We start from the raw sequence: 27723 nt of genomic DNA, 5'->3' as shown, positions 1-27723 counted from the left end.
AAAAACTAGGCGAAAGCATGTTTCAAGAGGTAACATCTTCAGATCAACATCCTCTAAGGCGTCCCTTTAGAAATTCTTTTGTTTCTCTTTACTCAGATATGTATGCCAGGCATCAACATATGCAGCAACAGAAATTTCCATTTTGTTCTCCAGGCTAGACGGTTTACTGGTTATTTTGTACCACCATTTTCTAGTTTTTCTTTTACATTGTACCACCATTTCTAGTCGAGGGTGCATACTGGGCCACCTCGGCAACCCTTTGATGATTGGCCATGAACTGAGGCCGAACCTCGCCTGCAAAAGGGCAATGGAGCATTACCTTAGCAGAACTCAATCTCTTGATAGATACTCCATCCGTTCATAAATATTAGCACGTATTGATATATCCAAAACGTTTTATATTTGTGGACGGAGGGAGTAGATTACAGTGAGTGACAAGCAATAAGAAGCAACTAGCCACCTTTGTTGGCCCAATCGATCAAATTGTTTCAATAACCTTTCCACATACGAGCGGTTTCAATAATGGAGTACAAAGGAGATACCAATTGTCGATCGAGTACGTATAACATTAGCGAGTCCCTCGAAGGACAAGGAAACAGAAATTGCAAGTTGCACACAAACTTGTTTAACAAGCTGCATATGCATCACAAATACAAGTAACGCGCCCATTGGCCCAACCACGCAAGGTTATTTGATTCCCTATCAAAGCTACTACATGTGTTCATCCCCCGTTGTCTCGCTGCACGTGCACCTCTCAGGCGCCTAGTGTTTGCGCTCTCTGCGCCGAGGAATCCGCTCCGGTTGGTTAGCGTGAGGATGTGGAGTAGCGGTTCGTGGTCCACCGAACACGTTTACTGCAAGAAATGGTAAAAGGAACACCAAGTATTAGTTGATAAGCATTTAACAAGAGGGCGGAACGGCAATTGCTCAAGAGAGGGATTCCGGTATGTTTCCTCTATCATAGCACTACCATTCGCATGTTCGTACTCACAATTTAGTACTAGCAATTAGTAATGGTTTCAATTACGATACTCACAGTTTCCCGATTTACCAGGGGAGATGTATATTCCCGATTTACCAAAGGGGAGGTATACTCTCGCAGCCGCAGGCGCAGATGCATTGTAGTAGGCTGACGCGGCGGGGAGGACGAGGAGGCTGCCGTTGATGAAGAAAACCAGCAGAATGAGTTGGATCCCGAGCAGCTGGGTTGGTACACGGCAAGTGCTCAGTCTCGGGGACATGGTCTTTCCAGAGCTCTTGCACGCTTCGTGCGTTAAGAATTAGGAGAAGCTAAAGTTGTAGCGGTGGGAGACCCGTGCTGCACTCACCGATACTCGAGTCCATGGTGACATAAAGTAGTACTGGAGATATGGTGGCTTGCTGCCAAACCTCCAGTCAGAGACCGGGACTGCCTCCAAGATTCTGAGTCTCTCCGCTACATTGCTGGTGCAGGTGAAAATCCGAAAAAAGAACCACCAAATCTCCAGTACTACTTTATGTCCCCATAGGCCAGTCGCAGAAAACTGAAAAACCAAGAAACAAACTTCTACCTATAAATACAAATAAAAGTAGCGTCCATCGCAGGAATTGAATGACATAGAAATTAGATATAATAACATGTTGGAAAATCCTATAGAAATTCAAAACAAGAGAATGTGTGATAGATTTTGTTTGATGCGCCACAGAAAAAACACAAGAATATAGTGAAAATTGCCGCCTCCCCAAAGCTAGGGTTTCTCTGCCTCCCACCGGCATCGCTGCCGATCCACCTCGCCTCTAGTGGCCTTAGGGCCATGGGAGCGGAGTGGATCCCGGCCCTTGCCGGTGGGAGGGCTCTGGCAAGGGAGGGGCGATGACAGCGGCACGCCTTCAGCTTGCTTCAGTGCTTGTAATCGTCGCTAGATGGTCTACGGACCTGAATGCAATTTTTATTATTTCTAGTGTTCGATGTACTACCATGGTTGAAAAAGAATAGATTAGAAGTTTTCTCGCAAAAAAATAGTGGAAATTGCAAGCGCCTTATTTAAAAAAACAATGATAAATTATAGAGCTAACGTTCCTTTTTTTTGCGAGATAGAGCAGACGTTCCTTGAGAGTGAATTTTCGAGGGAACGCTCTTTGGTTTCCACTACTGCCCATGATGGGAACCTAGAATGTCTTGTTTCGGTTACACAAATGGGGGGTGCAGAGAAGGCAGGCCCATGATGGGAACTAGAATGTCTTGTTTCGGCTACACACAAATGGGGGGTGCAGAGAAGGCAGGCCCATGATGGGAACTAGAATGTCTTGTTTCGGCTACACACAAATGGGGGGTGCAGAGAAGGCAGGCTTCCAAGCTAGCCCCGCTATAAATATGTGTGCTCACTGCTACCGCTGAAATCTGTAGGAGGGCACAACTCAGTAGAAACATATACAACCGTGGGTAGCACACAAATGGCCCATGTATCTGTAGGGACTATCAGTTCATCACTCTTCACAGCCACCGTCCTCCTCACTTTCTTGACCTCTTTTGCCCCTGCTTCTTCACTCGATGGCACCACGCTTGGTGATGAATCTGGTAAGGACTTCCAAGCACTCCTCTGTCTCAAGAACCATCTCTCTAACAACACCGAAGCCCTCGCCTCGTGGAACAATACCCTTCAGTATTGCAGTTGGCCCGGTGTCACCTGTGGCAAGAAGCACGCATCTCGCGTCACAACACTTCATCTTGAATCTCTTGATCTGAACGGCCAAATACCACCCTGCATCGGTAATCTCACTTTCCTTGCAAGAATCAAACTCCAGGATAACCTGCTGAATGGCGGGATCCCGCCTGAGGTAGGTTTTCTGTGTCACCTTGTCGAGCTCTCCCTTTCAGATAACATTCTTACTGGCGTAATACCGAACTCTTTGTCTACCTGTTCTAGCCTTCAGATAATCGATCTTGGGAATAACTACCTCCAGGGGAAGATCCCCACAGGTTTGGCCAACTGTCTAAATCTCACAGAGATTTATCTTGATAGCAACACGCTCCACGGAAGCATTCCGGATGGGTTCGGCATGCTTCCTAAGCTTTCAGTTCTGTATGTTCCTAACAACAAATTAACGGACAAGATTCCTTACCCACTTGGAAGCAGCTCATCACTCTACTATGTCGTCCTGGCAAACAACAGCCTAACTGGAGGCTTTCCACCTCTCTTAGCAAATAGTTCAGCACTTGAATGGCTGGACTTGGGAAGCAATGACCTCGATGGAGACGTACCTCCCTCTCTCTTCAGCAGCCCATCTCTTGAAATCATACTTTTGGGAAGAAATAACTTCTCCGGGTCTATTCCACCTTTCTCACCCATCTCGCCGTTGCGAACTCTGTCCCTATCATTCAACAATCTCACAGGAAAAATACCTTCCACCATAGGGAACTCCTCTTCCCTTGTTGAGCTTTTGCTTGCAGGGAATCACTTGCAAGGCAGCATTCCGTGGAGTTTGAGTAAAGTCCCCCACTTGGACAAATTAGATCTGAATTACAACAACTTGATAGGAGCCGTTCCAGGCTCTCTCTACAATATATCAACACTCACATACCTTGGCATGGGAATTAACAGCCTAACAGGAGAAATTCCAGAAAATATTGGCCATACCCTTCAAAGCATCCAGACATTCATTGTTCAAGGAAACAGATTTGGAGGTATTATTCCCACTTCAATGGCCAAGGCCAGAAATCTTCAGAGCATTAATCTTTGTGACAATGCATTCCATGGTATTGTTCCTTATTTTGGGTCTTTGCCCAACTTAACCGAACTAAATCTAGGCAAGAACCAACTCGAAGCTGGCGACTGGACTTTCCTCCACTCGCTCACCAGTTGTACAAAGCTAGTAAGTTTACGTTTAGATGAAAATAACCTACAAGGTGAACTGCCAAAGTCCATAGGCGATCTTCCAAAAAGCTTAGAATCTCTGATCTTGACAGCAAATAAAATATCTGGTACCATACCACACGAGATAGGGAACCTTAGTAGCCTCAAACTTCTTTACATAGAGCACAATTTGCTTACTGGAACCCTTCCGTACTCACTTGGAAACCTTTCCTACATGTTCGTTCTAAGATTATCAGGAAACAAGCTATCTGGCCAAATCCCACTTTCAATTCGTAAACTTGGTCAACTAAGTGAGCTCTATTTGCAGCAAAATAATTTGAGCGGGCCCATCCCAGTAGCTTTAGCACAGTGCAATAAGTTACACACCCTAAACCTCTCTTGCAACTCATTTGATGGAACAATACCAAAAGAACTGTTCACTATTTCCACACTTGCTGAAGGTCTTGATCTGTCTCACAACAAACTCTCTGGACATATACCAGTGGAGATTGGCAAATTAATCAACCTTTCCCCCCTCGATATTTCCAACAACCTGTTGACTGGAGAAATTCCCTCAACTTTGGGCGACTGCCTCCATTTAGAATCCCTCCACCTGGAAGGTAATCTACTTGATGGGCGAATCCCTCAATCTTTCGCTGCACTGAAAGGCATCAGTGACATGGACCTTTCTCGAAACAACTTGTCTGGTCAAGTTCCAGACTTCTTTGAGGCTTTCAGCTCCCTGTCACTTCTCAATTTGTCATTCAACAACCTGGAGGGACCCATGCCAACTGGTGGGATCTTCCAAAATGCAAGCAAGGTGTTTGTCCAAGGGAACAAAGAGTTGTGTGCTGTCTCCCCACTATTGAGATTGCCACTTTGCCATACAGCTGCATCTCAACAAAGGCACAGATTCCACATTCTGAAGATAATGGGATTATCTGCTCTTGTCTTAGTCATGTTATCATGTATTGGACTCATTTTTTTAAAGAAGGGAAAGAAAGCGAAGCAAGAAGATCATCCATCCGTCGAGGAGTTAAAGAAGTTCACATATGCTGATTTAGTGAAAGCAACAAATGGTTTCTCTTTAGCCAACTTGGTTGGTTCAGGAAAGTATGGGTCCGTATACAAAGGTAGAATTGAGTCTGAAGAACATGCAGTTGCGATCAAAGTTTTCAAACTTGATCAGCCTGGAGCAACGAAAAGCTTCGTTGCTGAATGCCAGGCACTCAGAAGTACTCGTCATCGTAATCTTGTAAGGGTGATCACAGTATGCTCGACAAGTGACCTGACAGGAAATGAGTTCAAAGCTCTTCTCCTTGAATATATGGTTAACGGCAACCTTGAAAGTTGGCTCCATCCAACACTCCACGAGCATCATCTGAAAAGGCCCTTGTCTTTGGGTTCAAGAATAGCAATAGCAGTAGACATAGCAGCTGCTTTGGATTACCTGCATAACCATTGCATGCCTCCTATGACACACTGTGATCTGAAGCCAAGCAATGTCCTTCTGGATGATGTCATGGGCGCATGTGTTGGTGACTTCGGGTTGACTAAGTTTGTACACAGTTATACTTCTTCTAGGATTGATGGTTCTACGAGCTTAGTGGGACCAAGAGGATCAGTTGGATACATTGCACCAGGTAAGAATTTCTTCATGTAGGATAATATATTTATGGAAAATATCTTATAGGCTCAATGACATTTTACTTTATTTTCCCCAGAAATATTTTGATTCTTGTGCTCCAATTTTATTGTGTTAATTAACGGTTTCAATAACTATACATATTGCAGAATATGGCTTTGGGAGCAAAATCTCTACCGAGGGTGATATTTACAGCTTTGGAGTCATCGTCTTAGAAATGCTCACAGGGAAGCGTCCAACTGATGAGATGTTTAAAGATGGCCTGAGCCTTTACAATTTTGTTGAAAAATCATTTCCTGAAAAGATTGGCGAGATTCTAGATCCGAGAATCATTCCCTATTATGCGGACCAAGACGGAGAAGCAGGCAGGGCTGTAGATCAAGAAAATCATCATCAAATGGCTGGAATGAGCTGCATCATCAAGCTCGTTAAGATTGGCCTCATGTGCGCTGCAGAGACACCCAAATATCGTCCCTCAATGCAGGATGTTTACGTTGAGGTCACCGCAATCAAAGATGCATTTTCAGCACTGCAGGGTTGAGCAAAAACTGCAAACATTTAATATTGCTCAGATGTTGCTGCTGCAGGATGACCTAAGACTAGTTTCCTTTACTTAATGCTTTACCTTTTCTCGATAGAAATCGTGTTATGTCGTGGATCGTCTTCCATTTTACAAGTAAATCTATGTTCGTCGTGTATGTAAGCTGTGGTTCAACCTATATCAAATAAAAAGTTCAGCACATGAACTTTTCTTTCGACTTGGATTTTCCTTTTTCTTTCAAAACTAGTATTACCTCCGTCCCGAATTACTTGTCTTAGATTTGTTTTGATACGGATGTATCTAAGAGTTCTAGATACGAAGTAATTCGGGACGGAGGGAGTAGTAAACTGCAAGTAATTAAGCCCGACTATCGACTAATCACACCCTCATAAAGATAACTTGCACAGCAGTACATCGAATTGCTAAACTTGAAAGTTGAAACCGATGTGCAAGGATATCACATTTTCCTAGTAGTACAATTTTATCAGAGAGCAACAAACCTCGCCCTTGACGGACACCCGGACGACGCCTGCGCAATGGAGCACAGGGAGGTTTGCCGGGGATGCAGTGGATGGATTCCTGCTGCCACTGAATGCCTCGGCGTTGCGTCGTGCGCCGGCCGGGTCGGCAGTGGGGCGGAGGAGGATGCGCGTCCAGAGCAACGCAGCGGTGTCCTGCAGGAGGTCGGTGTGTATGCACCCCATCACGCAGTTCGCCGCCGCCGCCTCTTCCATTCGGCCATAGATCCCAGCCAGATGATGAGCCACCTCCAATGAACCCTCCGACGGATCGCCTTTCCCCCTCCGCCGAAAGGCAGGCCGCCCCCAACCCAACCGCGGCCGGAACCTGGAAGCGCAACAATATTGCCGGCGGCGTCCCTACCAGACCTCGTCCGAGATGGATCCGGCTCGCATTCTGGGTTCTGTACCCAGAGCCCAGAGTGACCGGAATGTCAGATTCCATCTGGAATTGGGACGGCGGAAGTCCGAGCAGTACCACAGATTTATTTATTTATTATTTTTCGATTCGAGGGACCGGGCAGTACCAGAGTTGAATTGGTTCGTGAATTGCCTGTGTCAGCGTGGGAAGCACATCGCAGAACGTATTTCAGGAATAGGGTTTGGTTCGTGAGAACATATCGGAGGGATGGAAGTAGCAGAGTTGAATTGGTTCTCTGGTTCGTGAATCGTTTCTGTATAGCCTGTGTCATGCAATCTCAACCGTTTCACGTACCATATAGTAGATGGTTTAAACATGCAATCTCAACCCCTATCTCTGTACTACCTGTGCGAACCAACTTGTGGTTGGGATGGTTAAGTGGACAGTGGTTTTCATAGCCCATCAGGGTTTAAGTTCTGGTGCTTACATTTATTCTTTCACAACTTCCGGCGATACGCTTTTAGTGGGAGGAGACGTCCTGTTGACTACGAGGCGCCTACGGGATGTGCGTGTGTGCGTTCATAGGGATGAGCGTATGCACGTTTTATATGAGCGTTTGTGTCTGTATTGTGTTCAAAAAACTCTCGAAGGTGCTCATAGAGTAACCGTCGTATCATAGTGACAGATGAAAATCTTGTAAACCACTGTAGGGGGACCACGGTGGAGCAGCAACAGTTGAACAAGACCATGGTTGCGGTGCCCAATCCGCTCTATGCGCCATGGTTGTCAAAGGACCAACAAGTCCTCAGCTATTTGATGAACTCCCTCTCCAAATAAGTCCTCGCTCAGTTCGTTCGTAAAGAAAATACCTATAATTTGTGGACTGGCATCACCACCCTCTTTGCATCACGGTCCCAATCCCGCATCACGAACTTGCGGATCGCCATAACCACAACAAAGAAGTGCATCATGTCGAGCACCGCCTACATCTCCAAGACGAAGAGTCTTGAGGATGAACTTGCGGTTGCAGGGCGTCCGTTCTCCGATCCTGAGATGGTGGACTACGTGCTCACTGGATTGGATCGTGACTATGATCTTGTGGTGGCGGCCATTGGTGTTGTCAAGACCTCCATCAACGTCGATGATCTTTTTGCCCAAATCGCCGCCTTCGACCAACGCATGGAGATGCTAGGCGATGGAGGCGAGGGCGCCTTCAACACATGGGCAAACCTGGCGTACAGAGGCCGCAACCAGTACAAGTCCAAGGCACGCGTGCTCGATGGGGAGAGAAGCGGCGACAGAAGAGGAACGACAAGGAGGGGAGGACGGGAGCGCGGCGTCTGGTGAAAGGAACAAAGAAGAGGGGCGTTACGGGGAGTGGCGGCTAGGGTTTCCACAAATCAGTCGATCTCCTCGCCCTTGCGCGCAACCGCGAGCCATCCATTGCACGCCACGCAAAAGCCAACACGTGAAATGTTGAAAGTGCCCATGGACGACCAACCAATATTACGCACAGTGGCACGACCCTGCGCCCATAAGAAGCAGCACTGGTCGCGCTCAACTCCACAGTCACTAACAGTGACGGCCCAGCCACTGAGCGGCCCACCAGTCAGCCAGACAAGAAAAAAAATCCAAAGTAAGAAAGAAGTAGCACTATTCATTGGTTGTCACATCAAGATCGGTCCATCAAGAAATCCGACGGACGGGATTTGTTTGGGAGGGCAATCCAACGGTCCAGAGAGCAAGTGCTCTTAGAAGGCCTCATTTCAGCTCAGAATGTAACAATGGGATAGTACGCACACTCGTGTGTATTCAAAAAAAAAAGGCTTTCATAAGTTCATATTCTCTTATCATATTATCGAGAAATAGAAACAATTTTTGTAGAACGATCAACATTTCATTTGTACGTACAAATCATCATAGTAAACCATGGCCGTCCACATATGCTCCGATCGGAGTGAGCCCTGCTCTATCCTCACTTGGGCGGTCTGAAGAATCTTCGCACGTCCCATTATCAAGGAAAACGGAAGGCGCTTACCGTCGACCACATTCAGGACAGTTTGCAGAGGGCAAACTTGAGCAGCCGGTTGGGTTCTCTGCGATGATGGTCAAAACACATATCAGATCATTTGGAAATAGAGTATACTCCGCATTCTAAACTGAAAAAACTGTCGATATCTGAAAAACTGCACAAAGTCAATACCTATGGGCATGTTATGTTCTCAACACATGCAACTTTTGAAACGGCAACACATGCATTGCAAGTTAAAAGAAAAACGAAAACAGGGACCGGCGTTTTGGCTCCCGGATTGAACAGTAAAATCATTAAAAAGAAAAAAACTGGATTTTTTTGTGGTGAAAGATGTCTGAGTTGTGTGATGTCGCTGCCAAATTTCATCGTGTTTGGACATCTGAGTAGCTCACAGCCAAAAAATTAGGGTTTGTGAGAAAGTTTACTGTTCGCACGCTGCTCGGACCGATTTTGTCTTTTTTGCCACGAGCTTCTCAGATGACCAAATACAATGAAATTTTGCCACGACATCATGCATTCAAACATCTTTGATTAAAAAAATCAGTTTTTGAAATAAATATTTCCCTCCCAAGGATCCTATATCCTATTGGGTATCTGTTCCTCGCCTGTTCCCGCTAGGATCGGAAATCTTATATTTTCCATATCCATATACTGTTGAATCCTTGGGCTTCCAGAATCTGCCTATTTTACTACTCCCTCCGTTTACTTGTGTAAGTCGTTTTAGACAATTTAAAATAAGCTGTTTTGCACATTATCTAAAATGTTTTCAAGGTCCTATAAAACTGAACTGAGGAAGTAGTAGAGATATTTACTGTTCACCAGGAACAGATAAGTATAAGCTGAGAAATGAATATTGAAACGAAAACTTGCATGTGTACTTACGAAAAGTATCGCAGCTTCGACCTAGACCACGTGCATGGCCACCGACGAAGGTTAGCAGTAGCAACGTGAGGACGGCAAGAAGCCGAGCAAGGAAGCGGCGAGAATTGGGCAGCAGCATCTTGCCGGATTCGCGAGGCTCTCCGTGAGTTGCTGAGGGAACAATTGCCATGCCTCAGTGCTTATATATAGGTACATAGGTTGTCAAAAGAAACGTAAAAAGGGCATGTGTTCACTGGAACCCGCGGAACACGAGGCTTAACATGCACGCGCACCCCGACTTCCTCGGTTCATCTCGCACATGGTGCGGAAAAGTCTGCATGACTTTTGGCTATGCTGAGTTCCTTGCTTAGTCCAGTCCACATCATTGAGCGTCATGGTACCAGCTAAGGTGGGAAAGTATCCAGTGCTCCCAGGCCTAGGGTGCTTCCGGTGCTTCGATGCGAAAAATATTTTTTAAAATGTTCAAAAAATTCTGAAAAAATGCAGCACATCGACGGAACATTGATGTCTCTTGTCACAAAATTTCAAATCAAAATTTGAAACATTGCTCGAGATAAAAAAAATGACAAATTTGACATCAATGTGATAATGGGCCAAAACTAAAGTCCAACTTATGTTATGTATAAAAATTTGTCATTTTTGTATCTCAAGCAATGTTTCGAATTTTGATTTGAAATTTTGTGACAAGAGACATTGATGTTCCGTTGATGTGCTGCATTTTTTCAGAATTTTTTGAACATTCTAAATATGTTTTTCGGACATTTGAAGCACCGGGAGCACCCCAAGCCTGGGAGCACTAGATACTTTCCTAAGCTAAGGGCATATATCACATCATTGGTTGTCATGATACTCCCTCCATTTCAAAATATAATGCGCTCGCGCTTCCCGAGGTCAAACTTTGACCATAAATTTAACGAACAAGACCGACTGCGGCGGAAGAAAAACTTACATAATTAAAAACTTCTTTCGAATACGATTCATTGATATAACTTTTGCTCCCGCCGTAATTGGTCTTGGTAGTTAAATTTACGATCAAAATTGAAGCACGGGGATAGAGGAAGCACTACATTGTGGAATGGAGGAAGTACCAGTTAGGAGCATGTACAATGGTGGCATATGGATACATATGTCTCATGACAAAAAGTAATTTGAGGTATCTATATTAATTTTTTCTCTCCAATGCAAGCTATCACTTAGTGAGCCTCATTAAAAAATAAAAAATAAAAACTCTAGTACACATGCATCTCTACTTTTCACTCAACATTTTCAACTTTTGTCACGGGACCATATTTTTTCTCTTCAAGCACCCGTCTCCTGTAGAGGATCTCGCTTCCCTATCCGAACCTACTTTACGTCATATTCGATCCTACATGCATTGTAAACGCCTAGCTTGTAAAGTCTTGTAAGAGCAACTCCAACGAGCCGACCCAAACGGACGACGCTTTTATCTGTTTGTGTCGGCCCGACGAACACAAACGTCTGACGCTGTATTTGGGTCGGCGCGAGCGCCCAACGCTGGCCCGACCCATTTCGTCGGCGTGCCAAAAAAAAGTCTTGCAAGCACTTTAAAAATAAATATATGCATTTAATTAAACATAAAAGCCGACCACAAAGGCCGGCGAAAGTCCACATTACATTAATTAACATAAAAAAACTAAAAACTAGATGGTGCGCTGCCCTAGGCGTCCTCGTCGGACGCGGCGTCTACGTCGGGGCCGGTGAGGTCGATCAACGTCGGCGCAGGGCCGACCCAGGGGAACGCCGTGTTCTAGAGGGCTGCGATGTCGGCTTGCGCCGCCGCTGCCTGGGCCTGGCGCGCCTCCTCTTCGGCCTCGCGCTCGAGCAATCTGCAGGCGCTCGCCTTCCCGGCGCTCCTCGGCCAGCCGAACGCGACGCCAGTGGTCGAGGTAGGCCGCCTCCTGCTTCTCCGTCGCCCCGAGCCAGATCGGCGGAGCGCTGACCCACTCACGCACTACTCCGGTCCAGGAGTAGCGCTTGAGGTAGGCCGGCTCCTCCGGCTCGGCTTTGAGCGGGGACGGCGGGGTCACCGGCGGCACGACGCAGTCGCCCGCCGTAGGGAGGGCCATTGTCGATGTCAAAATTGACGGATCTCGGGTAGGGGTCCCGAACTGTGCGTCTAAGGCGAATGGTAACAGGAGGCGGGGAACACAATGTTTACCCAGATTCGGACCCTCTCGATGGAGGTAATACCCTACTTTCTGCTTGATTGATCTTGATGATACGAGTATTACAAGAGTTGATCTACCACGAGATCGTAGAGGCTAAACCCTAGAAGCTAGCCTATGATTATGATTGTTGTTGTCATACGGACTAAACCCTCCGGTTTATGTAGACACCGGAGGGGGCTAGGATTACATAGAGCCGGTTACAAGGGAGGAGATCTACATATCCGAATTGCCAAGCTTGCCTTCCACGCAAAGGAGAGTCCCATCCGAACACGGGATGAAGTCTTCAATCTTGTATCTTCATAGTCCAACAGTCCGGCCAAAGTATATACTCCGGTAGTCCGAGGACCCCCTAATCCAGGACTCCCTCAGTAGCCCCTGAACCAGACTTCAATGACGATGAGTCCGGTGCGCAGATTGTCTTCGGCATTGCAAGGCGGGTTCCTCCTCCGAATACTCCATACAAGATTTCGAACACAAGGATAGTGCCCGGCTCTGCAAAACAAATTCCACATACCATCGTAGAGAGTATAATATTTCCATAAATCTAATCCGCTGACAACTTTTCATAACGTGACATCACGCCATGGCCCGGTCATTATTCGAACCGTTTTCTCAACCAGCTACTGCACATATTGCGAGGCGGTTTTCTTGGCATGTCTTGTCGAAGCAGAGATCGTGTCCCCTTATCACAGGATTCTCATCAATACGGGTGTGGGTAACCCAACCGCGCCATCAATCACGGCGCTTGGGGAATAAGCGAATTTACCAGGCAGGTGGGGAGGCGCATAGTTTCTTCCGCCCTTATAAAGGGACAACGGCTCCTCCTTTTCACCCACGCCTTCTTCTTCCCTGCCCATCCATTCTCGCGCAGTCGAGCTCCAGCGCCCAAGTTCGCATTTTCTCCGCAAAACCACTCCAAACATGTCCGGAGCGGGAGCCAAGTGGATGGTCTCCTTTGTTACGGAGGAGAACATTACGAAGCTCCGGGAAGCCGGATACCTGGCCGCAGATATCGCACACCGGCTCCCGGACGTAGGGCAGATCGTCCCTACCCCCGAACCCCACGAAAGGGTTGTATTCCTTACCCATTTTGTCCGCGGGCTGGGATTTCCACTCCACCCATTTGTCCGCGGGCTCATGTTCCACTACGGGTTGGACTTCCACGATCTGGCCCCCAATTTCATCCTCAACCTCTCGGCGTTTATCGTCGTGTGCGAGGCCTTCCTCCGCATCAAGCCCCACTTCGGCCTGTGGCCGAAGACCTTCAATGTTAAACCGAAGGTGGTGGTCGGCCAGCAAGCGTAGTGCGGAGGCGCCATGGTGGGCATTATGCCCAATGTCACCTGGCTCGGAGGCTCCTATGTGGAGACCGTGAAGGGATGGCAATCGGGGTGGTTCTACATCACTGAGCCGCGTGACACCAACTGGGTGGCGGCCCCCGAATTTTGATCCGGCATCCCCATGCGGCTCACCTCCTAGAAAGAGAAGGGCCTATCCTGGGGTTCATCGGTGGAGCTGACCGGACTCCAGAACTGTGTTAAAACATGATAAGCAAGAAAATCAAGCTTGTCAACATGGTCCTGGTCATGCTCCTCCGCCGGATCCTCCCGTGTCAAAGACGGGCATTCAATATGTGGGAGTTCGACCCGGCTAAGCACCAGATGATGCGAGAGCTCTTCGACATGACGCACCAGGACATCTGGAAGGTGTTGTTCAAATCCGCCGAGGTACCTCCTCCCCTTACCGAGGATCGCGGACTCAGCTCAAAGCGCCCTGCCAATCCGGTAAGCTCCTTATATCTCGTAAGATGTTTCTTTCCCCAGTATAATCATGTGGGGGATCTAAGCCTCCACGCCATTTAACAGGACTGGGTCGCGACAGCGGAGCGGATTGATTGTCTGGCCCCACTGCCCGAAGATCCAGCAAGGGCTCTCTTAACGGAGATGCTGGTTCCGGCGCCCTATGAGGCATTGGAGAAGAAGGCCACAGGGATCAGGAAAGGTCTCCGGCGTAAGATCGTATCGGACTCATTGCCCGATAACACCGAGGTGCCCTCCTCCCATGAAAACGAGGAGGAGAAAGAGGAAAGTTCTCCCCCCAGCCGGGGGAGACAAAAAAGGAAGGCTGCCCCGTTAGGGGAGGCCGAAGGGTCCAAGAAGGGAAGAACTCTCCTTCCGGACTGCTCCACGGCGGCCGCTTTTGGCGACGAGGAGTGGTTACCCAGGGACAAGCCCCTGGCGAAGTCGTAAGTATCCGGATACCATAATAGTTCTTGGTATGTTTTATTTTATTGATTCTTATCATGCCGAACATGATCATGCAGCCCATCCAATGCCCATATCGACGTATCCTCTTCGGATGAGTATTTGGGCCTGTCGGAGATGAACAACGATTCACTCCCGACCGCCTCCTCCCCCTGCCCTACGGACGACGTCGAGGTACTGTCTCAAAGGGTATTGAACCAAGGGGAGACAGTTCTGGAGGCACCCCAAGGCGACATTCCGGTTGCTGGGCGCACGAGGGGCAAGACTCTCATGGGCTCTAATGCTGGGGGCAGCAAGTCTAGCCCCCAGCCGAATACTGCGCCAGAACCTCCAGTGGTTCCGGATTCTGTCGGGCGACCCCTCACCAAGGGGGGCAAGCCATCTATGCCGATGGCCTCTGTCCATCCAGAGGCGTCGGACAATTTGCTGGAAGCGCTTCGCGACGCTTCCATTGACGAAGAGCACCGCACTATTATGAGTGCGGTGGTCAAGAAGGTTCGATCTGCCAAAAGCGGACTGACTGAAACCTGTGCCAGCCTCCTAATAGGCTTTGAGGTAAGTAATCAAATTATGAGAAAATATTACATCATAGACAGTAGCCCCTGATGCTCTGTTTGGTGTTCGCAAAGAAATGCCGAATAGAGGATCAAATAATAATCACAGGAGTCTAATCAGAATATGTCTATGTGAATAAGCAGGCTTCACTGCTGGCCGCTGCCGCTTGCATGGCGTAGGTCTCTGCACTGAAGCGGGACCTTGAGCGGTCCGAGGAAGAGCTCGGCCTTACCAAGAGGTAGCTCGAAGAGAACAAAGGTAAGTAATACCTCGTTTGTTTATTGATAAAGAAAAAGGAAAGTGGTTGTTAGATCACATGATCGTCATGAATTTTGCTAGGGGCCATGACCGAAGTGGCGGCCCTGAAGAAGGCACTGTCCGAGGCCGAAGGCAAAGCAGCCAAGGAGCGCGCCGAGCGTAAGAAGCAAGAGACCCGAGTCGGCAAGGTTCAGTAAGAGCTCCAGGAGTTTGTCAAGAAGTACGAGTCCTTGGAGCGTGACTCTAAGATGCAAGGGTCCGAGCTTGTGAAGGCCCTCGAGAACGCACAAAATGCCAAGGCCGAAGGCCAAAAGGCCCTCCAGGAAATTGAGGAGGTCAAGAAGATAGCGGCGGATAAGGCATTCATTATGTAAAGCAAGCATGTGAAGGAAACTTTCCTTTTACTTACCCAAATTCAGAGCTCTCCAGGAGTGTTCGTAGATCTACCCAGCAGTGTGCGGATGCCGCGGAGTTCTACCGGGCCAAGGAAGGGAGCTTGATGGAGAAGTTGTTCTGGTCTAAGTATACTGGGACTGAACATTTGATGCCCTTGAGCGACCAGTTGAAGCAACTGGTCGAGCTTCACAAGGCGGCCGAACTAGCCATGAAGGGCCTCATAGTCCGGATGTGGCCTGGCGAGCCTCTGCCTGGCAGCTATTTCGGCCTGGTAAGGCGGCTTGTGAACACCTACCCACGGTTTGAAGTCATAAAGCGGTCTGTCTGCATTGAAGGTGCGCGTAGGGCTTTTGCCTGGGCGAAAGCGCACTAGGCGAAGATGGATGCCGAAAAGCTGGTGAAGGAGGGGCCGCCGGAGGGCAAGGAGCATCGCCACCCTGAAAAGTATTATGACAGTGTCCTAAAGGGTGCTCGCCTTGTGGCAGAGGAATATGCTAAGGATGTAATATTTGAATGAATGTACTCATGTGATCCTGTAATGTGAAATGAGTTCATATGCGCTATGTAACGCTTGTTAATTTAAAATATTACCTTCTGTGCGGCCGTTTATAAAATTTGAGAGTTGGCCAGTCGTCGGCTTCTGCCCCCATGTAACTAGTACTGAGGTGTTCGGGATAAATTTGACCATTCTTATCCCAGTTTTGAGTCCTTCGAAGGAGGTGTTCAGCACAACGAACCAGGCAATCGGACTATAAAGCTTTATCACTCTCACTTAGCCATAGAAGTCTACAATTTTAAATTTTAGCGAAGCCCCTACTATTCGGAAGGACGAACTTGGGGCGCTATGTACGTCTAAATCGGACAAGGCCGACTCCTCGCCCGAAGCGGAAAAAATCTTTAAGGATTTGAGACCTCTCGAACAGCGACCAACTCTCGCCGTATCATGACAGTCAGTTTTTGGCTTTCTCTACTGAGGTGCTCGTCCGAAAGAACCGGGACACAATCGCAGTAGTTCTCCCAGTGCCACCTTAGCCTATATAGCGGAACATAAGGTACCAAAACATGGGAGTCGGGCGAACCCAACTATTGACCCAAGACATGATTCGGAGCTGCTGCATATAATGCTATAAGTTCGGGGTGCCGCACTGTCGAAAGTGTTCGGACTTTTCATGCCGTGTTATGAGGTACACTGAAGCCCCTGGCGCACTGGTCGTATTAGAATGTACGGGTGTGATTTGTCGTAAATAAGAAGACACGGAAAAAAGATAAATAAATGCAATAATTAATGAGCTAATGTTGTATATCGTTATTTAAATGATACGTCAAAGCGTATGCATACATGTAGTGCAATAAGTAAAAAATAGGACTATTTGACATGTCCTATCCAAGGTCAAGCTGCGTGTGGGTATGCAAAACAGGTATATCGATCATTATCAGAGACCACCTAAGGATTCCCTTGTACGTCAAAGCTTCTTGCTTCTTTGGTGTTTCCTTCTCGCGACGGGTTCGATAATCAAACGATCGGAGAGGGCCTTCAGAGAATAGGGGCCTGAAAGGAAGAAAATGTTAAAGGTATACGGGTCCTGAATCGGTTGAGCCGCATTATGGGCCGTGCCATGGCTATGCCTCCGCCTATGCCCATGGTATCTTGAGTGCATAATTATGTACGCGCAGCGCAAATTTTGTCGCATGACTGGGACTAGGACGGAGGCCGAATTGCTAGGCGAGCTCTAAACGTGCCTGGCGATCCTCTTGCAGGGTACTTCGGATTCGCTTGAAGGTGTCCGGGGTCTTTTTCGCTGAATTGACGGTTTGCCTCATAAGGCTGCTTTGCGCTTCTGCTGCGAGGGCCGCAGTGTGCTCCTCTGTGCGGAGCGAGCGTTTTGTGTTTCCATTAACTGTTATAACCCCGCGAGGTCCTGGCATTTTGAGCTTGAGGTATGCATAATGCGGTACCGCATTGAATCTGGCAAATGCGGTTCGTCTGAGCAGTGCGTGATTGAAGGAAATATGCCCTAGATGCAATAATAAAGTTATTATTTATTTCCTTATTTCATGATAAATGTTTATTATTCATGCTAGAGTTGTATTAACCGGAAACATAATACATGTGTGAATACATAAACAAACAAAGTGTCACTAGTATGCCTCTACTTGACTAGCTCGTTAATCAAAGATGGTTATGTTTCCTAAACCATGAATAATGAGTTGTTATTTGATTAACGAGATCACATCATTAGTTGAATGATCTGATTGACATGACCCATTCCATTAGCTTAGCACCCGATCGTTTAGTATGTTGCTATTGCTTTCTTCATGACTTATACATGTTCCTATGACTATGAGATTATGCAACTCCCGTTTGCCGGAGGAACACTTTGGGTGCTACCAAACGTCACAACGTAACTGGGTGATTATAGAGGAGCATTACAGGTGTCTCCAAAGGTAGATGTTGGGTTGGCGTATTTCGAGATTAGGATTTGTCACTCCGATTGTCGGAGAGGTATCTCTGGGCCCTCTCGGTAATGCACATCACATAAGCCTTGCAAGCATTGCAACCAATGAGTTAGTTGCGAGATGATGTATTACGGAACGAGTAAAGAGACTTGCCGGTAATGAGATTGAACTAGGTATTGGATACCGACGATCGAATCTCGGGCAAGTAACATACCGATGACAAAGGGAACAACGTATGTTGTTATGCGGTCTGACCGATAAAGATCTTCGTAGAATATGTAGGAGCCAATATGGGCATCCAGGTCCCGCTATTGGTTATTGACCGGAGACGTGTCTCGGTCATGTCTACATTGTTCTTGAACCCGTAGGGTCCGCACGCTTAAGGTTACGATGATAGTTATATTATGAGTTTATGCATTTTGATGTACCGAAGGTTGTTCGGAGTCCCGGATGTGATCACGGACATGACGAGGAGCCTCGAAATGGTCGAGGCGTAATGATTGATATATTGGAAGCCTACATTTGGACATCGGAAGTGTTCCGGGTGAAATCGGGATTTTACAGGAGTACCGGGAGGTTACCGGAACCCCCCGGGAGCCATATGGGCCTTAATGGGCTTTAGTGGAAAGGAGAAAGGGGCAGCCCAAGGTGGCCGCGCGCCTCCCCCTTCCCCTAGTCCTATTAGGACTAGGAGAGGTGGCCGGCCTCCCTCCCTCTCTTTCCTCCTCGGGGAATCCTAGTCCAACTTGGATTGGGGGGGGGAGTCCTACTCCCGGGAGGAGTAGGACTCCTCCTGCGCCCTCCTCCTGGCCGGCGCCCCCTCCCCCTCGGCTCCTTTATATACTGAGGCAGAGGCACCCCAGAAAGACAGAAGTTGATCCACGTGATCTATTCCTTAGCCGTGTGCGGTGCCCCCTGCCACCATATTCCTCGATAATACTGTAGCGGAGTTTAGGCGTAGCCCTGCTGCTATAGTACATCAAGATCGTCACCACGCCGTCATGCTGACGGAACTCTTCCCCGACACTTTGCTGGATCGGAGTCCGGGGATCGTCATCGAGCTGAACGTGTGCTCGAACTCGGAGGTGTCGTAGTTTCGGTGCTTGATCGGTTGGATCATGAAGACGTACGACTACTTCCTCTACGTTGTGTCAGCGCTTCCACAGTCGGTCTACGTTGGGTACGTAGACAACACTCTCCCCTCTCGTTGCTATGCATCACATGATCTTGCGTGTGCGTAGGAATTTTTTTGAAATTACTACGAAACCCAACAGTGGTATCAGAGCCTAGGTTATTTATGTTGATGTTATATGCACGAGTAGAACACAAGTGAGTTGTGGGCGATATAAGTCATACTGCCTACCAGCATGTCATACTTTGGTTTGGCGGCATTGTTGGACGAGACGACCCGGACCAACATTACGCGTACGCTTACGCGAGACCGGTTCCCCCGACGTGCTTTGCACATAGGTGGCTTGCGGGCGACTGTCTCTCGAACTTTAGTTGAACCAAGTATGGCTACGCCCGGTCCATGCGAGGGTTAAAACGGAGTCTATTTGACAAACTATCGTTCTGGTTTTGATGCGTAGGTGAGATTGGTTCTTGCTTAAGCCCGTAGCAGCCACGTAAAACCTGCAACAACAAAGTAGAGGACGTCTAACTTGTTTTTGCAGGGCATGTTGTGATGTGATATGCTCAAGACATGATGCTGAATTTTATTGTATGAGATGATCATGTTTTGTAACCGAGTTATCGGCAACTGGCAGGAGCCTTATGGTTGTCGTTTCATTGTATGCAATGAAATCACGATGTAATGCTTTACTTTATTACTAAGCGGTAGTGATAGTCGTGGAAGCACAAGCTTGGCGAGACGACAACGATGCTACGATGGAGATCAAGGTGTCACGCCAGTGACGATGGTGATCACGATGGTGCTTCGGAGATGGAGATCACAAGCACAAGATGATGATGGCCATATCATATCACTTATATTGATTGCATGTGATGTTTATCCTTTTATGCATCTTATCTTGCTTTGATTGACGGTAGCATTATAAGATGATCTCTCACTAAATTATCAAGAAGTGTTCTCCCTGAGTATGCACCGTTGCGAAAGTTCTTCGTGCTGAGACACCACGTGATGATCGGGTGTGATAGGTTCTACGTTCAAATACAACGGGTGCAAAACAGTTGCACACGCGGAATACTCAGGTTATACTTGACGAGCCAAGCATATACAGATATGGCCTCGGAACACGGAGACCGAAAGGTCGAGCGTGAATCATATAGTAGATATGATCAACATAACGATGTTCACCATTGAAGACTACTCCATCTCACGTGATGATCGGTTATGGTTTAGTTGATTTGGATCACGTAATCACTTAGAGGATTAGAGGGATGTCTATCTAAGTGGGAGTTCTTTAATTAACTTGATTAACTGAACTTAAATTTATCATGAAACTTAGTACCTGATTTTGCTTGGTTATGTTTGATTGTAGATAGATGGCTCGTGCTGTTGTTCCGTTGAATTTTAATGCGTTCCTTGAGAAAGCAAAGTTGAAAGATGATGGTAGCAATTACACGGACTGGGTCCGTAACTTGAGGATTATCCTCATTGCTGCACAGAAGAATTACGTCCTGGAAGCACCGCTGGGTGCCAGGCCTGCTGTAGGAGCAACGCCAGATGTTATGAACGTCTGGCAGAGCAAAGCTGATGACTACTCGATAGTTTAGTGTGCCATGCTTTACGGCTTAGAATCGGGACTTCAACGACGTTTTGAACGTCATGGAGCATATGAGGTGTTCCAGGAGTTGAAGTTAATATTTCAAGCAAATGCCCGGATTGAGAGATATGAAATCTCCAATAAATTCTATAGCTGCAAGATGGAGGAGAATAGCTCTGTCAGTGAGCATATACTCAAAATGTCTGGGTATAATAATCACTTGATTCAATTGGGAGTTAATCTTCCAGATGATAGCGTCATTGACAGAATTCTTCAATCACTGCCACCAAGCTACAAGAGCTTCGTGATGAACTATAATATGCAAGGGATGAACAAGACTATTCCCGAGCTCTTCGCGATGCTGAAAGCTGCGGAGGTAGAAATCAAGAAGGAGCATCAAGTGTTGATGGTCAACAAGACCACTAGTTTCAAGAAAAAGGGCAAAGGGAAGAAGAAGGGGAACTTCAAAAAGAGCGGCAAGCAAGTTGCTACTCAAGAGAAGAAACCCAAACCTGGACCTAAGCCTGAAACTGAGTGCTTCTATTGCAAGCAGACTGGTCACTGGAAGCGGAACTGCCCCAAGTATTTGGCGGATAAGAAGGATGGCAAGGTGAACAAAGGTATATGTGATATACATGTTATTGATGTGTACCTTACTAATGCTCGCAGTAGCACCTGGGTATTTGATACTGGTTCTGTTGCTAATATTTGCAACTCGAAACAGGGACTACGGATCAAGCGAAGATTGGTTAAGGACGAGGTGATGATGCGCGTGGGAAACAGTTCCAAAGTCGATGTGATCGCAGTCGGCACGCTACCTCTACATCTACCTTCGGGATTAGTATTAGACCTAAATAATTGTTATTTGGTGCCAGCGTTAAGCATGAACATTATATCTGGATCTTGTTTGATGCGAGACGGTTATTCATTTAAATCAGAGAATAATGGTTGTTCTATTTATATGAGTAATATCTTTTATGGTCATGCACCCTTGAAGAGTGGTCTATTCTTGTTGAATCTCGATAGTAGTAACACACATATTCATAATGTTGAAGCCAAAAGATGCAAAGTTGATAATGAAAGTGCAACTTATTTGTGGCACTGCCGTTTAGGTCATATCGGTGTAAAGCGCATGAAGAAACTCCATTCTGATGGACTTTTGGAACTACTTGATTATGAATCATTTGGTACTTGTGAACCGTGCCTCATGGGCAAGATGAACAAAATGTCGTTCTCCGGAACTATGGAGAGAGCAACAGATTTGTTGGAAATCATACATACAGATGTATGTGGTTCGATGAATATTGAGGCTCGTGGCGGATATCGTTGTTTTCTCACCTTCACAGATGATTTAAGCAGATATGGGTATATCTACTTAATGAAACATAAGTCTGAAACATTTGAAAAGTTCAAAGAATTTCAGAGTGAAGTTGAAAATCATCGTAACAATAAAATAAAGTTTCTACGATCTGATCGTGGAGGAGAATATTTGAGTTACGAGTTTGGTGTACATTTGAAAAAATTGTGGAATAGTTTCGCAACTCACGCCACCCGGAACACCTCAGCGTAATGGTGTGTCCGAACGTCGTAATCATACTTTACTGGATATGGTGCGATCTATGATGTCTCTTACTGATTTACCGCTATCGTTTTGGGGATACGCTCTAGAGACGGCCGCATTCACGTTAAATAGGGCACCATCAAAATCCGTTGAGACGACGCCTTATGAACTGTGGTTTGGCAAGAAACCAAAGTTGTCGTTTCTAAAAGTTTGGGGCTGCGATGCTTATGTGGAAAAGCTTCAACCTGATAAGCTTGAACCCAAATCGGAGAAATGTGTCTTCATAGGATATCCAAAGGAAACTATTGGATACACCTTCTATCACAGATCCGAAGGCAAGACTTTCGTTGCTAAATTTGAAAACTTTCTAGAGAAGGAGTTTCTCTCAAAAGAAGTGAGTGGGAGGAAAGTAGAACTTGACGAGGTAACTGTACCTGCTCCCTTATTGGAAAGTAGTACATCACAGAAAACTGTTTCTATGACACCTACACCAGTTAGTGAGGAAGCTAATGATAATGATCATGAAACTTCAGAACAAGATACTACTGAACCTCGTAGATCAACCAGAGCAAGATCCGCACCAGAGTGGTACGGTAATCCCGTTCTGGAAGTCATGCTACTAGATCATGATGAACCTACGAACTATGAAGAAGCGATGGTGAGCCCAGATTCCGCAAGGTGGCTTGAAGCCATGAAATCTGAGATGAGATCCATGTATGAGAACAAAGTGTGGACTTTGGTTGACTTGCCCGATGATCGACAAGCAATTGAGAATAAATGGATCTTCAAGAAGAAGACTGGCGCTGACGGTAATGTTACTGTCTACAAAGCTCGACTTGTCGCAAAAGGTTTTCGGCAAGTTCAAGGGATTGACTACGATGAGACCTTCTCACCCGTAGCGATGCTTAAGTCTGTCCGAATCATGTTAGCAATTGCCGCATTTTATGATTATGAAATTTGGCAGATGGATGTCAAAACTGCATTCCTGAATGGATTTCTGGAAGAAGAGTTGTATATGATGCAACCAGAAGGTTTTGTCGATCCAAAGGGAGCTAAAAAAGTGTGCAAGCTCCAGTGATCCATTTATGGACTGGTGCAAGCCTCTCGGAGTTGGAATAAACGTTTTGATAGTGTGATCAAAGCATTTGATTTTATACAGACTTTTGGAGAAGCCTGTATTTACAAGAAAGTGAGTGGGAGCTCTGTAGCATTTCTGATATTATATGTGGATGACATATTGTTAATTGGAAATGATATAGAAGTTCTGGATAGCATAAAGGGATACTTGAATAAGAGTTTTTCAATGAAAGACCTCGGTGAAGCTGCTTACATATTAGGCATTAAAATCTATAGAGATAGATCAAGACGCTTAATTGGACTTTCACAAACAACATACCTTGACAAAATTTTGAAGAAGTTCAAAATGGATCAAGCAAAGAAAGGATTCTTGCCTGTGTTACAAGGTGTGAAATTGAGTAAGACTCAATGCCCGACCACTGCAGAAGATAGAGAGAATATGAAAGATGTTCCCTATGCATCAGCAATAGGATCTATCATGTATGCAATGCTGTGTACCAGACCTGATGTGTGCCTTGCTATAAGTCTAGCAGGGAGGTACCAAAGTAATCCAGAAGTGGATCACTGGACAGCGGTCAAGTCCTGAAATACCTGAAAAGGACTAAGGATATGCTTCTCGTATATGGAGGTGACAAAGAGCTCGTCGTAAAAGGTTACGTTGATGCAAGCTTTGACACTGATCCGGACGATTCTAAATCGCAAACCGGATACGTGTTTACATTAAACGGTGGAGCTGTCAGTTGGTGCAGTTCTAAACAAAGCGTCGTAGCGGGATCTACATGTGAAGCAGAGTACATAGCTGCTTCGGAAGCAGCAAATGAAGGAGTCTGGATGAAGGAGTTCATATCCGATCTAGGTGTCATACCTAGTGCATCGGGTCCAATGAAAATCTTTTGTGACAATACTGGTGCAATTGCCTTGGCAAAGGAATCCAGATTTCACAAGAGGACCAAGCACATCAAGAGACGCTTCAATTCCATCCGGGATCTAGTCCAGGTGGGAGACATATAGATTTGCAAGATACATACGGATCTGAATGTTGCAGACCCATTGACTAAGCCTCTTCCACGAGCAAAACATGATCAGCACCAAGGCTCCACGGGTGTTAGAATCATTACAGTGTAATCTAGATTATTGACTCTAGTGCAAGTGGGAGACTGAAGGAAATATGCCCTAGAGGCAATAATAAAGTTATTATTTATTTCCTTATATCATGATAAATGTTTATTATTCATGCTAGAATTGTATTAACCGGAAACATAATACATGTGTGAATACATAGACAAACTTAGTGTCACTAGTATGCCTCTACTTGACTAGCTCGTTAATCAAAGATGGTTATGTTTCCTAACCATGAACAAAGTGTTGTTATTTGATTAACAAGGTCACATCATTAGTTGAATGATCTGATTGACATGACCCATTCCATTAGCTTAGCACCCGATCGTTTAGTATGTTGCTATTGCTTTCTTCATGACTTATACATGTTCCTATGACTATGAGATTATGTAACTCCCGTTTGCCGGAGGAACACTTTGGGTGCTACCAAATGTCACAACATAACTGGGTGATTATAAAGGAGCATTACAGGTGTATCCAAAGGTAGATGTTGGGTTGGCGTATTTCGAGATTAGGATTTGTCACTCCGATTGTCGGAGAGGTATCTCTGGGCCCTCTCGGTAATGCACATCACTTAAGCCTTGCAAGCATTGCAACTAAATGAGTTAGTTGCGGGATGATGTATTACAGAACAAGTAAAGAGACTTGCCGGTAACGATATTGAACTAGGTATTGGAATACCGACGATCGAATCTCGGGCAAGTAACATACCAATGACAAAGGGAACAACGTATGTTGTTATGCGGTCTGACCGATAAAGATCTTCGTAGAATATGTAGGAGCCAATATGGGCATCCAGGTCCCGCTATTGGTTATTGACCGGAGACGTGTCTCGGTCATGTCTACATTGTTCTCGAACCCGTAGGGTCCGCACGCTTAAGGTTACGATGATAGTTATATTATGAGTTTATGCATTTTGATGTACCGAAGGTTGTTCGGAGTCCCGGATGTGATCACGGACATGACGAGGAGCCTCGAAATGGTCGAGGCGTAATGATTGATATATTGGAAGCCTACATTTGGACATCGGAAGTGTTCCGGGTGAAATCGGGATTTTACAGGAGTACCGGGAGGTTACCGGAACCCCCCGGGAGCCATATGGGCCTTAATGGGCTTTAGTGGAAAGGAGAAAGGGGCAGCCCAAGGTGGCCGCGCGCCTCCCCCTTCCCCTAGTCCTATTAGGACTAGGAGAGGTGGCCGGCCTCCCTCCCTCTCTTTCCTCCTCGGGGAATCCTAGTCCAACTTGGATTGGGGGGGGGAGTCCTACTCCCGGGAGGAGTAGGACTCCTCCTGCGCCCTCCTCCTGGCCGGCGCCCCCTCCCCCTCGGCTCCTTTATATACTGAGGCAGAGGCACCCCAGAAAGACAGAAGTTGATCCACGTGATCTATTCCTTAGCCGTGTGCGGTGCCCCCTGCCACCATATTCCTCGATAATACTGTAGCGGAGTTTAGGCGTAGCCCTGCTGCTATAGTACATCAAGATCGTCACCACGCCGTCATGCTGACGGAACTCTTCCCCGACACTTTGCTGGATCGGAGTCCGGGGATCGTCATCGAGCTGAACGTGTGCTCGAACTCGGAGGTGTCGTAGTTTCGGTGCTTGATCGGTTGGATCATGAAGACGTACGACTACTTCCTCTACGTTGTGTCAGCGCTTCCACAGTCGGTCTACGTTGGGTACGTAGACAACACTCTCCCCTCTCGTTGCTATGCATCACATGATCTTGCGTGTGCGTAGGAATTTTTTTGAAATTACTACGAAACCCAACAGTGGTATCAGAGCCTAGGTTATTTATGTTGATGTTATATGCACGAGTAGAACACAAGTGAGTTGTGGGCGATATAAGTCATACTGCCTACCAGCATGTCATACTTTGGTTTGGCGGCATTGTTGGACGAGACGACCCGGACCAACATTACGCGTACGCTTACGCGAGACCGGTTCCCCCGACGTGCTTTGCACATAGGTGGCTTGCGGGCGACTGTCTCTCGAACTTTAGTTGAACCAAGTATGGCTACGCCCGGTCCATGCGAGGGTTAAAACGGAGTCTATTTGACAAACTATCGTTCTGGTTTTGATGCGTAGGTGAGATTGGTTCTTGCTTAAGCCCGTAGCAGCCACGTAAAACCTGCAACAACAAAGTAGAGGACGTCTAACTTGTTTTTGCAGGGCATGTTGTGATGTGATATGCTCAAGACATGATGCTGAATTTTATTGTATGAGATGATCATGTTTTGTAACCGAGTTATCGGCAACTGGCAGGAGCCTTATGGTTGTCGTTTCATTGTATGCAATGAAATCACGATGTAATGCTTTACTTTATTACTAAGCGGTAGTGATAGTCGTGGAAGCACAAGCTTGGCGAGACGACAACGATGCTACGATGGAGATCAAGGTGTCACGCCAGTGACGATGGTGATCACGATGGTGCTTCGGAGATGGAGATCACAAGCACAAGATGATGATGGCCATATCATATCACTTATATTGATTGCATGTGATGTTTATCCTTTTATGCATCTTATCTTGCTTTGATTGACGGTAGCATTATAAGATGATCTCTCACTAAATTATCAAGAAGTGTTCTCCCTGAGTATGCACCGTTGCGAAAGTTCTTCGTGCTGAGACACCACGTGATGATCGGGTGTGATAGGTTCTACGTTCAAATACAACGGGTGCAAAACAGTTGCACACGCGGAATACTCAGGTTATACTTGACGAGCCAAGCATATACAGATATGGCCTCGGAACACGGAGACCGAAAGGTCGAGCGTGAATCATATAGTAGATATGATCAACATAACGATGTTCACCATTGAAGACTACTCCATCTCACGTGATGATCGGTTATGGTTTAGTTGATTTGGATCACGTAATCACTTAGAGGATTAGAGGGATGTCTATCTAAGTGGGAGTTCTTTAATTAACTTGATTAACTGAACTTAAATTTATCATGAAACTTAGTACCTGATTAGTATCTTGCTTGGTTATGTTTGATTGTAGATAGATGGCTCGTGCTGTTGTTCCGTTGAATTTTAATGCGTTCCTTGAGAAAGCAAAGTTGAAAGATGATGGTAGCAATTACACGGACTGGGTCCGTAACTTGAGGATTATCCTCATTGCTGCACAGAAGAATTATGTCCTGGAAGCACCGCTGGGTGCCAGGCCTGCTGTAGGAGCAACGCCAGATGTTATGAACGTCTGGCAGAGCAAAGCTGATGACTACTCGATAGTTCAGTGTGCCATGCTTTACGGCTTAGAATCGGGACTTCAACGATGTTTTGAACGTCATGGAGCATATGAGGTGT

At 46.4% G+C, this 27723-nt stretch overlaps 2 protein-coding genes across 3 annotated transcripts; one reads left to right on the top strand and one right to left on the bottom strand.

The window, feature by feature from the left end:
* Window positions 1-446: 446 nt before the first annotated feature.
* On the bottom strand, window positions 447-7007 carry LOC119330927. Its single transcript, XM_037604067.1, has 4 exons — window positions 6520-7007; window positions 1329-1523; window positions 1037-1202; window positions 447-854 (listed from the first exon to the last, which is right to left on the bottom strand). The coding sequence occupies exons 1-4, from the start codon at window positions 6751-6753 to the stop codon at window positions 763-765; spliced, it is 687 nt and encodes a 228-aa protein (XP_037459964.1). The 5' UTR covers window positions 6754-7007; the 3' UTR covers window positions 447-762.
* On the top strand, window positions 1531-6513 carry LOC119330926 (receptor kinase-like protein Xa21). Of its 2 annotated transcripts, XM_037604064.1 has the most exons (3): window positions 2674-2817; window positions 2907-5476; window positions 5628-6513. In XM_037604064.1, the coding sequence occupies exons 1-3, from the start codon at window positions 2798-2800 to the stop codon at window positions 6017-6019; spliced, it is 2982 nt and encodes a 993-aa protein (XP_037459961.1). In that variant the 5' UTR covers window positions 2674-2797; the 3' UTR covers window positions 6020-6513. The 2 variants fall into 2 exon arrangements, with proteins under 2 accessions (XP_037459960.1, XP_037459961.1); XM_037604063.1 differs by having other exon boundaries at window positions 1531-5476.
* Window positions 7008-27723: the final 20716 nt, after the last annotated feature.

This window comes from Triticum dicoccoides, chromosome 7A, assembly GCF_002162155.2.
Source record: "Triticum dicoccoides isolate Atlit2015 ecotype Zavitan chromosome 7A, WEW_v2.0, whole genome shotgun sequence".
Lineage (NCBI taxonomy): Eukaryota > Viridiplantae > Streptophyta > Magnoliopsida > Poales > Poaceae > Triticum > Triticum dicoccoides.
This window is presented reverse-complemented; position numbering and strand designations above follow the sequence as displayed.

Excerpts from the sequence above, each read along its gene's own strand:
- LOC119330926 (XM_037604063.1), top strand. The coding sequence starts at position 2,434 with ATGGCCCATGTATCTGTAGGGACTATCAGTTCATCACTCTTCACAGCC. Across the intron at positions 5,477-5,627 it reads AGTTGGATACATTGCACCAG|AATATGGCTTTGGGAGCAAA; the intron begins GTAAGAATTTCT and ends TACATATTGCAG.
- LOC119330927 (XM_037604067.1), bottom strand. The coding sequence starts at position 6,753 with ATGGAAGAGGCGGCGGCGGCGAACTGCGTGATGGGGTGCATACACACC. Across the intron at positions 1,524-6,519 it reads GGGTGTCCGTCAAGGGCGAG|TTTTCTGCGACTGGCCTATG; the intron begins GTTTGTTGCTCT and ends TTGGTTTTTCAG. Across the intron at positions 1,203-1,328 it reads CACCATGGACTCGAGTATCG|CTGCTCGGGATCCAACTCAT; the intron begins GTGAGTGCAGCA and ends GTACCAACCCAG.